At 37.8% G+C, this 14055-nt stretch overlaps 1 protein-coding gene across 1 annotated transcript in view; it reads left to right on the top strand.

Moving 5' to 3' along the window:
- Nucleotides 1-14055, top strand: part of LOC150106851 (zinc metalloproteinase-disintegrin-like MTP8) — a 263774-nt gene that overhangs the window by 64839 nt on the left and 184880 nt on the right. Inside the window, exons 2-3 of the mRNA XM_090393491.1 lie at nucleotides 53-205; nucleotides 5454-5536. Of these exons, the coding sequence (XP_090249617.1) occupies nucleotides 53-205; nucleotides 5454-5536 (236 nt within the window). The remainder of the gene's footprint in view (nucleotides 1-52; nucleotides 206-5453; nucleotides 5537-14055) is intronic.

The raw sequence follows: 14055 nt of genomic DNA, 5'->3' as shown, positions 1-14055 counted from the left end.
GATAAACTTTTGTAAACCCAACTGTTATATTTATTATTTATTTCTTCTTCAGGCAGAACATGATGAGAAGTTAAAGATAGGATTTGTAGCTTTTGATAAAAAGTTTGTCTTAAATCTACAAATGAACAAAAATCTTTTGCCGAAACATTATTTTGAAAAACATCATCAGAATGGTACTAATGTCATTAGTAAACCATTTCAAAAGGTATGTATGTATGTATTTAGCTTTTACAGATTGCTTACTTATTGTTATTAATTTATTAGTAACTGAAGAACAATACAGCAGTGAGAAACATGATGGAAAATGCTAAATGTTACTTTGAAACTAGATGATTAATCAACAATCAATTTTTGAATAGTTGCAGATAATATTTTACTCATGAATTGCTCTGTAAACTGTATCTGCATGTTATATTTTAAAAAAATAAACTTTCTACACAGCAATAATATTAGTTTGCAATAAAACTTCTTATATCGAACAGTGTGCTCCATCTACTTTAGATATGTTATATTCTTTGATAAAAGTTTTTTTACTTGATTATACTATAAATTAAAGATGCCAAATTATATTCTTGGTTTAATTCATTATCCAAGTGTAAATAACAAAGTTTGCATGTGAAATTTCTTCACGACGGGCTACTTGTATAATGAGGCTAATGACTTTGCATCAATTGCCTTAGTATCCCATAACGAAAAACACACATCCTTTCAGCTCTGTATAAAGCTATGCATTATGGGAAGTGATACTATGTGGGCACTACCCACACCAGTTTCTTCGACTTTTATTGAGGTCTCATCAGTGGGAGCCAGATCCAGAAGGGATGCCAAGGTTGAAGTAATGCAAAAGTCATATATTTCCCATATACAAGCAGTGAAAAGATTTATCACCTTATTATTAAGGATGTGTGCTTGGCATTATAGGATACTAAGGCAAATGATGTGAAGTTATTAGCCTTTGTATACCAGTAGTGCAGTCATGAAGATACTTCACGTGCAAGATTTGTTTGCTTACACTTGGATAAAGGATTAAACCAAGAATATAATTTCTTGGCATCTTTAATTATAGTATAACCAAATGAATAAACTTTCAACATCTATCTCTGATCCAGAGTAATTTAATTTAATAACAAGGTGATACATCTTTTCGCTACTTGTATATGTAAAATATATGGCTTTTGCATTACTTCATCCCTGGCATTCCTCTGGGTCTGATTCCCACTTTATGATGACTAAATCCCAATTTACCATTGGGTTTGCCTACTTCCTGAGTGTAGAGGTTCTTTTTGGTGGTGGGTTTTGCCTGCACTGGGTGGAACCACCACTGAGTTTCCCATCTTAGAGTGATTCACGTCAGGAGTAATGAGTCTATTGACTGAGTGACCCTAAATGAGTTTTGGGTCACTCAGTGAGATTTAGGGTGATTTTGCAGATTACTCAGAGGTTTTGGAGAGATATCCCTACATTTAAACATACCTCAATAAAAGTCAAAACCAGTGTGAATGGTGGCTTTTCCCATAATGCATAGCCTTATACACATCCAAAAGGATGTGTGAGGTTTGCAACTGTTATTCTGCTGTCATGATCATCCACCAGTGTCAGCCTGCCACAATTATTCTTTCTCTTGCTTGCCATATAGCAGAAAAATTTCCATGAGTTTACCTTGGCCACTCTCCTCTTATACTGCATCTTTTGTTTCTTTACCATGCTGGTCACCTTTCTAGCCTGCACTTTATATTCTTCATGGATCCGATCACTTCCAACTGTCTTGTACTTCATTATAATAAATTTAGTTTAATCCTTTATCCAAGTGTGAGCAAACAAAGTTTACGCCTGAAAGTCTCTTCAGGACTGGGGTAAGGTGGTAAAACACCGGACAACTCCTTGCAAAGGTGGAGCAAGCTAACATCACTCCTATCTCAGTATCTCCCATAATGCAAAACACATCTCCTTGCAGATATATATAATGTTATGCATTAAGGGAAGGGCCACTACCCAGACTAGTTTCGACCTTTATTGAGGTCTCTTCAGTGGGAGCTAGGCCCAAGTGAGATACCAGGCAGAAGCATTAGCAAGGTCATCTCTACCTATAGGAGTTGCCAAATGGCACACCGTTTGGCAACTCCTATAGGTGTTGCGTAGCCACTACCCAGACTAGTTTCGACCTCAATAAAGGTCGAAACTAGTCTGGGTAGTTGCCCTTCCCTTAATGCATAATATTATACATATCTGCAAGGAGATGTGTTTTGCATTATGGGAGATACTGAGATAGGAGTGATGTTAGCTTGCTCCACCTTTGCAAGGAGTTTCCCAGTGTTGTACCACCTTACCCCAGTCCTGAAGATACTTTCAGGCGCAAACTTTGTTTGCTCACACTTGGATAAAGGATTAAACTGAATTTATTATAGTCTAACCAAGTGAAAAATATACTTTCAATGTCTTGTACTTCCTCCATAGCATTTTCTTTTCCAGTACAGCTTGCCTGATTTTACTGTTCATCCATTTCACTCCTATTCTGTTTACTCGCTTAACCCATGGTATGCAGTTATACATTGCTTTTGTCAGATATTGTCTTGTGAGTTTGCATTGCCAACATCTTTTTTTCACTCAACTCATCTACCCAATGTTCCGATGCTAACTGAATACAGAGTTTCCTATAATCATCTGCTTTATATTTCCACATATATCAATTTTTGGTAGTAACCTTTTCTAGTTTCATCACTTCTCAAACAAGCACCTCATGATCAATTTCACAACTAGATCATGTGAAGTTATCACCAAGTTATCAATGTCATGAGCAAATTAGAAGTAGATTTGTGCTGTGCTAAAAAAGGTGTTTTAAATTAGTTTAAAGGCAAATTGTGCTGCATTTTTTCCAGTTTGGATACAAGTGACCTTCAGTAGTGTTGTTGGAATTTTTTGTTTTTATATTGTGTTTTGCTACTTGTTTGTTCGTTCTTCTTCTTCTTCTGTTTCTGAAAATGGCGTCCATAAAGAAACGCACATCGGCAGCACGTAAAGCTTTGGTACAGAGATCTACTTCTGCCTTGATTTTTTTGCAGTGGATGCATTGTGAAAATTGTTATATGTATGCACCAAAAAATGTGAAGGATTAGTGGACCTGTTTGGGTAAACAAGAAGAAAGAAATAGATTAGAGCGATTAGAAATGGGAGCAAGTGTTGGGACCATAGTAGAAGAGCTTAGACAAGAGTTAGTGAAAATGAAAAGTGAAATGAAACATCTCTAAGTGGATAATACACATCTAAAGAAGAGATTGGCTGATGAGAATGAGAAAAAGGAAGTTAGTATTACGAAGAAAGAGTCAAAGGAGAGTCATGTATCATTGTATGGGGACTCGATCATTAGAGATGTGATGACAAATAAAGTGCACAAAACATGCTTTCCTGGTAGAATAATAAAGCAAAAAACTAATGCATTGCAGAAAAGGAAAGATTGGGCATCAAAATTAGTGGTAGTCATGGGCATAAATGACTTAGTTGGGGAAAGAGAATATTGATAGAGACTCAAGGAAGTTGTTGCAGCAAGTAAAGAAGAATAGTGTTAAAGAACCAAAAGGCTATCTTTTCAGCGATGTAAATTCTTCAATTAAGGGGATAAAAAATGCCTTGTTATTTTAAAGCCAAATAAGAAACTCGCAGATCAAAATCTAAGAGTTTCATGCTGAAGAACATTCGGCAAGTCCAAGCGTAAGTCTACGCCTGGTGGTACAACACTAGGGCAACTCGGAGCAAAGGTGGAGCAAGATACTATCACTGTCCTTAATATTTTCTCATAATGTAAAATGCAGTTCCTAGGAGATGTATTACTGTTTTACATTATGAGGGAAGATCAGTGAGGGAGTTTCTTATTCGGCTTTAAAATAACGAGGGATTTTTTATCCCTTTAATTAAAGAATAGTGTTGGAAAAGTCGTAGGCATGTTGCCCAGATATGACAACAGTGAATTGAGAAGGAGAGCAGAAATAATGAATAGTAAGATGGCTGAGTTGTGTGAGGCAAAGGGGGTTCAGTTTGTAAATCTGTGGAGTGAATTTGAAGGAAAGTTAGAATGGTTTAAAGTTTGATGAATTGCATTTGAATGAGTTTGGTGTTGGGCATTTAGAAAGGCTGTTGTTTTCTGAGAAGGCACAAAAAAGATGTGGTTGCAGCAGCACAAGGTGATGGAATGCATAAAGGTGAGGATGAGATAGGTAGGAATGGAAATCAAAGTCAGGATCAGGGAAATGGGAATGGTCAGATCAACAGACAAATAGCAGCTAGAATAGAAAACGTTGGTGCTGGTAGAATGCCTCAAGGACACAGGGATTGTTATGTTTTACACAAATGTAAGGAGTATTCAAAATAAGAGAGCTGAATTTGTTGCATTGATTGAGTCAGTATGCCCAAAGATAATTGGAATAAGTGAAACTTGGCTGTCTGAGGAGGAAGTGATGTCGGGAATAGAAATAGGATATATAATTTTTCAGAAGGATAGCAATGTGAAAAGAGGAGTGGGGAGTGCTGTTAATGATTGCAGAGGAATTGTGTCCATAAAATGTGGAAGTTGATAGTGCAGGCACAGATTTTGAATCTGTGTGGTGTAAAGTTGAAATAAACAGGTTAGGATATCTGATAGGATGCTGTTATAGGTCAGGGAATGCAGAGAATACCAATTGTGAAATGTTTAGGCAAATTAGTTGGGCATGTAAAAAAGAAGGTGATCGTGATGGGCGACTTGAATTACAGGAATATAGAATGGAAGTAGGAGATGGTGTAAAGGAACAAGGAGAGTGAGCTTGTGGAATTTCTGAGAGATAAATATCTTAAGCAGCATGTGACTGAGCCAACTAGAGGCTTTAATGTTTATTAATTGCCTATATTATTATCTTCCTCAGCATCATCAACAGACAACTAGATATTACAGTCTACTCCTCAGATCATCCCTAATATCATTAATGTACCAATTAAACAGCAGAAATTCATGAATAGAGATTGGTTACTTACCCCTTCTCCTTGATTGGCGACTGTTTATTAGCCAGGTTTATATCCATCACCATTTCCGTTTTTGATCATTGCTTGTAATTAAGATAAGACTATGGATGGGCCTAGAGAATTTGCACAATCACTAAATGAAGAGAAAATTTTATTTTATTAAATACTGTAAATTTAATTTAAATAAATAAATAATTTGAATTAAATTAAAAAAAAAAACTGAAATTGCTCAGACCTTAAACATGTTAATATTTTAAGCATTTCTTAAAAGATTCTCAAGCATCTTTGGAATAAATTATTAAGTGTTTTGTTACATAATTTGGTTTGTTTTGACCACATTGTTGCATTCTATGAGACTCAGTTTTAGAAACATTATTTAATAATACCATTTCATTTTCTTTTTTTTAATGGCATTCTTATTGATTTTAATAAATTATGCCTTTTTTTTTGTTTTTAATTGTCAGTCTCAAAAACACTGCCATTATCAAGGATATCTTCAAAACCATAAAGATTCATGGGTAGCTGTCAGTATATGTAATGGCATAAGGTAAGTGTTATATAGAAAGCTATATATGATACAGGATAATTCTTGATCATCCCTTACATATAAATTATATTTTATGAGATATATTCCCAGGTCATCTTCTCCATAACATACTAGATTCTTTGGTCTCTCATTTAAAAACTAATTTGGCTTGATAGGGTGGTTACTCCTATCTGTTTAGTTTCCCAATGTGTATATGTTGTGCCAACTAGTTTTCTTCCTTCAAAGCAAGCAAACAAACTCCAGTTCCCAGAAGAAGAAAAAATCCTATCTTTTTATGAGACTGGTTAACTCTAACTCACCTCCAGTTAAAAGACCTTCATGGAGATGGGCAGCTGATATGAGATTTGAATCTAGATCTTTCCATCCAGTTATCCAGTGACGAATTCTCCATGCTTGCTGCACAAGCTCATTAACTGAAAAAGAAGTAACATTTATTTGTTAATAAATGCATGCATTTATAAGCATTCCCTTTAGGCTTTTATTTTTTTAGACAGAAGATGTCTTAAGCTTGCACGGCAATAATTGAGCTTTGCGTTGTGTATCGAAGGCCAATGCTTGCTCATCCAGTCGAAGCTACCTTGGCTTGCTCGGTTGTAGGAGCTTTCAGGTCCTCGCAGCAGCACTGTGATTTCATGCGCGTGCACAGCCATTTCTGCTCCCTTCACGTCGTCTTGAACACAGGCCATACGCAGCTAAAGTAGCTCTAGCCAGTGAGCTTCAGCCAGCCTTTACAAGTGTACATGTTGCTTGGGAAAATTAAGTTACAACCAACTTTTTATGATGATGTTATTGACCAGTTCATAAAGAAGAACCGTAGGGTAGAATTTGTATTCAAGTAGCTAAATTGAAAAAAATAGAATGTCATCTGTAAAATAAATGTTGTATTTTTATGATTAAATGTACATAAATTTCTAAATATATAGTTTTAAATGGTCAATAATTCATTATTCTGCTAATCAGACTTCAATCATACCTCTCACTCCCTGAATGATAACAAGAGCAAGCGTAAATTCCAAGACCAGCATTCACCCCTGCAGTTATCAACCTCCATTAGCTTTTCACTGATCATATAAAAGGTTTTGAAAGTTTATTTTTCACTTGGTTAGACTATAATAAACTTAGTTTAATCCTTTATCCAAGTGTGAGCAAACAAAGTTTGCACCTGAAAATATCTTCAGGACTGGGGTAAGGTAGTACAACACCAGGCAACTCGTAGCAAAGGTGGACAAAGATGACATCACTCCTATCTTCCTATCTCCCATAATGCAAAACACATCTCCTTGCAGATATGTATAATGTTATGCATTAAGGGAAGCGCCACTAACCAGACTAGTTTTGACCTTTATTGAGGTCTCTTCGGTGGGAGCCAGGCCCAGAAGTGAAGATACCAGTCCTTATAAGGACTGTCTTAAAGGGGCGAAGTAAGAATGCTTTTCATCTTCCCCGTTATCTGTAGAGGACTGTGTAGGGATAAGGTGTTATTGAGCTATTAAAGCTCTGATCATGGCAGGAGGGTAACAGCAATAACTGAGCCTCAGTTAGAACTTAATTGGTTATAGCATTGCCATCCATTACCCTCCAAGGGTATTAATCACCGCATCTCATGGTCGATGTAATCCCTGAAGATACCAGGCAGAAGCAATGGCAAGGTCATCTTTACCTATAGGAGTTGCCAAAAGGTATGCAACCTTTTTTATTAAATTACTCTGGATTTAGAGAAAGATGTTGAAAGTTTATTTTTCACTTGGTTAGACTATAATAAATTTAGTTTAATCTTTTATCCAAGGAGTGATGTCAGATTGGTCCACCTTTGCTACGAGTTGCCCGGTTTTGTACTACCTTACCCCAGTGCTGAAGATATTTTCAGGTGCAAACTTTGTTTGCTCGCACTTGGATAAAGGATTAAACTAAATTTATTATAGTCTAACCAAGTGAAAAATAAACTTTCAACATCTTTCTCTAAATCCAGAGTAATTTAATAAAAAAGGTTGCACACCTTTTGGCAACTCCTATAGGTAAAGATGACCTCGCCATTGCTTCTGCCTGGAATCTTCACTTCTGGGCCTGGCTCCCACTGAAGAGACCTCAATAAAGGTCGAAACTAGTTTGGGTAGTGGCGCTTCCCTTAATGCATAACATTATACATATCTGCAAGGAGATGTGTTTTGCATTATGGGAGATACTGAGATAGGCGTGATGTCAGCTTGGTCCACCTTTGCTACGAGTTGCCTGGTGTTGTACTACCTTACACCAGTGCTGAATATATTTTCAGGCGCAAACTTTGTTTGCTCACACTTGGATAAAGGATTAAACTAAATTTATTATATTAAAGGTTTGATTTTAAGGTGTTTAGTATGAGAACGTGTTTTGACATGAAATTCACTCACTGCTACTTTTCCTTGAAATTTTTCAAGTAGATAGCTTATTTTATGTACTCAACAGGAATAATGAAAAATTACAAGGTATTTTATGTTGGGCTCAGAAAATGAAAAATTCAAGAAAAGATATCTCTTGGAGAAGTGTCATCAGATTTTCGCTGTTTCTTTGTTTTAGAGAATAAAAAACTGAATATTCACTTCAGTATGATATTGTCTTTGACTGTTTTCAAAGTATTTTTTAATAGAAAAATGTAAAAAACTATATTTAAAACTGACAGCAGGATATATATATATATAACCTGCAAGGCATACATTTGTTTATTGATTCTGAATTTATTATTTCAAACCATATAGATTTTCCTTGCTTCATCAATGCATTATAATTTAGTATACTGAATTAGTGCATTTTACAATAATTTGTAAAATATCATGCTGCTGACACCAATGCCCTTGGCAACTGCCCCAAAATACTCCTATACTTTTGCTTTGTATCATAACTGTAATGGTTGCTTTGGGAGAATGGACATTGTGATAAACTCCTTTTGCCTTCTAGATTAGTTGACTGACATCTGTATATCATCTGAAGGTAGCAATTCTAGTGTGTTTAATTATTATTATTATTCAGACCTCCAATAGAGTCAAAAGACTCATCACGAGAGGTCATTCCTAAAAAACAAAGTGTAACAATTATTATTTTTATTGTTTTATTATTTTGTGCACATGATATTTAATTTTTTTTTTCTTTTACATGCCAGCACTATTATTTTTATTATTATTATAAAGCACCTGCATGGAGTCCAAAGACTCATCGCAGGAGACCCAATCTATCTACACAATCTATTATGTTTCTCCTTTAACCCATTAGACGAAGCATTCACAACTGACTCTGGCAACCCATTCCACCCATTCACAACTCTCCAAGCAAAAAATTTAGTCCTCACACCCCTACTAACCACACCTTTATTCAACCTCCAGGGACTCCTTGTTCTGGTCCCTTTAACCGAATGTTGAAACATTTCCCCTGCATATCCTATAAAATCCTTTAAGCAACTTAAATGTTTCTATCATATCCCCTCTTTTTCTCCTATCAACTAATTTCTGCAATCCACTCACACTCTCAGTCTACCTTCATAGGGAACATTCCACAGGCCACTCACCATCTTGGTCACTCACCTCTGAATCGTCTTCACTGCTTCCTCATCCCTAAGAAACCCAGGGGACCAGACTTGTGCACAGTAATCCAGATATGGGCATATAAAGGCCTTATAAAGAGGAATAACAACTTCCTTATCCTTACATTTTAATGTGTTCTTCAATAGCCAAATAATTTGGGATACCTTAGCAATATGATCCTCTAATCTTTAATTCTCTGTTTATCACCACTCCTAAATCTCTAGCTTTATCTATTTCATGGAGTACGGTATTATCAATATGATACGCAGCTTGTAATCTATTTATCCCAAAATGCATAACTTTACATTTCTCGACATTAAATTGATTTCCATTATCTTTTGCCCATACATAGCCTATTTAAACCATCTTCAAACTGTCCACATTGTCTTGATTAACTATTATTCTATCTAATTTTGTATCATCAGCAAACAACTGAATATTTCCTTTCAAGTTATTTCCTATATCATTTGTGTACAAATTAAACAGCAATAGTTCCAGCACTGAACCTTCAGCACACCACTAGTGATATATAAGAATATATGTTCAAGTTTTTGCAAACACCATTATAATGAGCCCACCCACTGTAACAAATTATCAAAAAATCTTGACCGAAGCCCATAGCATCAGTAGTGTTGTAAAGGAAATTTACTATAGTATACTTTCCACTTAAAAAAAAACTATTCCTTAGTTCTCTACAGTCACCTTTTTATTAATTTAGATTTAGAGAAAGATGTTGGAAGTTTTTTCCCACTTGGTTAGACTATAATAAATTTAGTTTAATTCTTTATCCAAGTGTAAGAAAGCAAAGTTTGCACCTGAAGTATCTTCAGGACTGAGGCAACTCGTGGTAAAGGTGGACCAAGCTCTCATCACTCCTTGTCTTAGTAAGGTGATGTGCTTTGCATTATGGGAGATACTAAGACAAGGAATGATGAGAGCTTGGCCCACCTTTACCACGAGTTGCCTCAGTCCTGAAGATACTTCAGGCACAACTTTGTTTGCTTATACTTGGATAAAGGATTAAACTAAATTTATTATAGTCTAACCAAGTGGGAAAAAACTTCCAACATCTTTCGCTAAATCCAGAGCAATTTAATAATAAGGTGAGACACCTTTTGGCAACTCATATAGGTAAATATGACTTCTCCATTGCTTCCACCTTGGTATCACCACCTCTGGGTCTGGCTCCCACTGACAAGATCTCAATAAAGTTTTAACTGAGGCTCGGCTGTTGCTGTCACACAGGTCCTGGGTGGGGTGTGGGTGTGTGTGTGGGGGTAATGAATGGCAATGCTATAGCCTGTGAAGTTAACTGAGGCACAGCTGTTGCTGTTACCCCTTGGATGAGATATGAGCAAATGAGCGGCTCTGCTCGGTGGTGGGGTGAACCTGCGATGGTGTAGAGCCAACCGGTTTTGAGAGTTCTTCTCAGTGGGCCTGTTACTGAGGGAAACAACGCTGAGTTTTTGGAGTTTGACCTGTACTTGAACATTCAATAAAGGTCAAACCGGTTTGGATAGTGGTCCTTCTCTTAATGCATAGCATTATACATGTCTGCAAGGAGATGTGCTTTGCATTATGGGAGATACTAAGACAAGGAGTGATGAGAGCTTGGTCCACCTTTACCATGAGTTGCCTCAGTCCTGAAGATGCTTCGAGTGCAAACTTTGTTTGCTTACACTTGGATAAAGAATTAAACTAAATTTATTATACCCTCCATTTGTATTCCTGTCAGAATGTCATTCTCATCCAACCATGTTTCACTTATTCCAACTATTTTCAGGCACATCAACTAAATCAGTGCAACAATTTCATCTCCCTTATTTCTGACTCTCTTGGCATTAGTAAATAAACATAACAATTCATTTCTTGGTCTGTAGCCAGTTCTACTCATGCTGTCCCCCATCTGTGGCTTCTTCTTACCTGCTCACTTTTTGCCTTATGTAGCCTTCCAGACTCAACCCATCATATATTCCTGGCTATTCCATTCCTATACTAACAATCCATTATGTGAATTCTTTACTACTTTCAGCCACTCTCCTTACACCGTGTACCCCTCACCTTCCTGGCCCTATCCATTTCCCTGTCCAACTTGCTTTCCTGTTCTCACATTCTCTTTCAACACCAGTCTCACCCAGTCCACTCTCCTGCTCATTCACATCATCTTTGACTTCCATTGATACCTTGTTTGCATCACTCCAGCAACAACCTTCCCAAATGACTCACCTAAACCATTCAGATGCAGTCCACTCTTTTATAACTCCATTCATCCCTCAAACTGATTCCACATGTTTGCATATTGCACTCTTTGCTCTTCACACATTGCCACTAATATTCCATTGTTGTCTTTATTTTTATTATTACGGGCGACTCCAAGGAGTCATCGAGGGAGGCCCTAAATATCATGTCCATCACAACTATTCGACATTCACACAGTATCTATCATACTTTGCCTTGAACTCATTCACTGTCATAGCACCCACAACAGACTCTGGCAGCTTATTCCACTCATTCACCACTCTAAAAGTAAAAATCCCAGCTCTAACATCCTTACTAACCACACTCTTGCCCAGCTTCCATGGATATCCCCTAGTCCTTCCATCACTAGACCTGTTCTCAAAAATATCCAGTGAATTAATCCTATAGAAACCCTTCAGCAATTTGAATGTCTCAATCATATCTTCCCTTTTCTGCCTATCAACCAATTTCTGCAACCCACAAATCTTCAACCTGTTCTCATAAGGTTCATTCCATAGACCTGCTATCATCTTGGTCACTCGTCTCTGAATCCTCTCCACCTCCTCCCCATCCATAAGAAACCCTAGTGCCCATATCTCTCCACAGTAGTCTAGATGGGGTCTTATCAAGGCTCGATACAGAGGAACAATAACTTACTTATCTCTGTTTGTCAAAGTATTCTTCAGCATCCAAGTGATTTGATGAGCTGATTTAGCCACTTTTGCGATATGCCCCCTAAACTTCAACTCCCTATCCACCAACACTCTCAAGTCCCTAGCTTCATCAATCTCCTGGAGTACAGTTTCACCAATGTGATATACTGCTGCTAATCTTGTCATCTTCCTTATACCCTCTTTTACCTTGTGGTGTCGAGGGTCCATTGATCATCGGACTCACTCTGTTTACAGGATAAGGTGGTCAGCCTTGTGCCCCGGTGTATCCTATAGCCTGTAGTGTTGAGTTCTCAAGGCCAGTTTGCCTGCTTTGCAGGATGAAAAACCCCAGAATAAACTGGGGGGAAAAACCCTGCTGTCCACGCCCAAGACTGGCTAACTTGGCTATGGCTGAGGAAGATCCTTCAGCTCCTCACGTCACCGACGGGAATCGAACCTAGGACACTCCTTCCCCAGGCATATGGTTGCGAAGCGCATAGCCACTAGGCTAACCGCGCAGACTGCGGTTAGCCTAGTGATGTATAAATAGCCTAGATAGTATAAAGAAGATGAGATGCTGCTAATCTTTTCACCCCAAAATGCATAACCTTACATTTTGCCACATTAAATTGACATCCATTCTCCTTAGCCCAGTCCTCCGAACTATTCAAATCATCCTGCAAAATTTTGACATCCTGTGCACTCACTATTGCTCTACCCAACTTTGCATCATCAGCAAACAAATGAACAGTTTCTCTCAGATCCTTTCCTATATCGTTAATGAACAAATTAAACAGCAGTGGTCCAAGAACAAAATCCTGCGGCACACCACCAGTCACAGGTCATCTTTTGGACTCTACTCCTGAGTAAACTACTCTCTGGTATCTCTCCATCAACTACCCTCTTATCCATCTCACCAACCCTATATCCATTTCCATATGTTGCAGCTTACAGATTAGACTTCCATGTGGTATCCTGTCAAAGGCCTTAGCCAGGTCCAGCAGTATCACTGTAAACCCATTACTCTTATCCAGTTCAGCCGTCATCTGTGTTATAAAACCTGAGCAAGTTACTAAGGCATGATCTACCCTTCACAAAACCATGCTGTCCCCCATACAGTATCTCATTTTCATCAATCTATTCCTGTATTTTACCCTTGACTACTTTCTCCAAGACCTTGACAATGATTCCTGATATGCTGATCGGTCGGTAATTTGCAATAGTAGTCTTGGATCCTCCTTTATGCAGTGGAACTATTTTCCCCTCTTTCCATCCCTTCGGGACTAAACCAGAGTCAAGACTCAGATTAAACAATAAGGTCAAGGGCACTGACAATTCTTTAGCCGCTTCACGTAAGACCCGTGCTGATATACCATCCAATCCCACAGATGTATTCACATTAAGGTTCTGTAATAGACTATTCACCTCCACTTCATTCACCACAATTCCCATATAAACTAATGGTTCCTTCATTCCTTCAACGTCACCACCTGGATGATATACTCTTGCAAAGTGCTCACTCAGTAATTCCACTATATCAACTGATTCAGTGACCTCCCTACCATCGGCGTTCCTTAAAATCATTCTGCCATGTACAGTTTTTCTTTTACTAGCAGCATATTGAAAGAACTGTTTGGGATTCTCTTTAGCTTGCATGGCTAATTTCCTTTCGTAATCCATTTTTGCCTTTCTCACCACACTCGTTACCCTTCTGGCCTGCGCTTTATACCATTCATGTGCCTGCAGGTCACCTTTCTCCTTAAATTCCTTCCACAGTTGTTTCCTTTTTTGCAACTCAAGTTTAATGATGTTATTCATCCATTTAACCCTTACTTGATTTACTATTTGGACTCTAGGTATACAGCCTGCCATAACCTCCTGCAAATGCTCCTTGACCACTTCCCATACCCTATCAACATCCAGCTCTTGCAGTTTTACATGCCATGGCACTGAACCAAGCAATCTCCTAAGCTTGTCATACTTGCCAGCATGGTAATTCCACATGTACATTGTCTTAACTGAAAATTTCACACATTTAGCCACCTCCCAGGTAAAGACCCTATGATCACTCACCAAT

Source organism: Typopeltis vanoorti, chromosome 5, assembly GCF_054136105.1.
Source record: "Typopeltis vanoorti isolate ZY-2024b chromosome 5, IOZ_Tvanoo_1.0, whole genome shotgun sequence".
In the NCBI taxonomy this organism is placed as follows: Eukaryota; Metazoa; Arthropoda; class Arachnida; order Uropygi; family Thelyphonidae; genus Typopeltis; species Typopeltis vanoorti.
The sequence above is the reverse complement of the archived record's forward strand: the minus strand, read 5'-3'. Positions and strand labels throughout refer to the sequence as shown.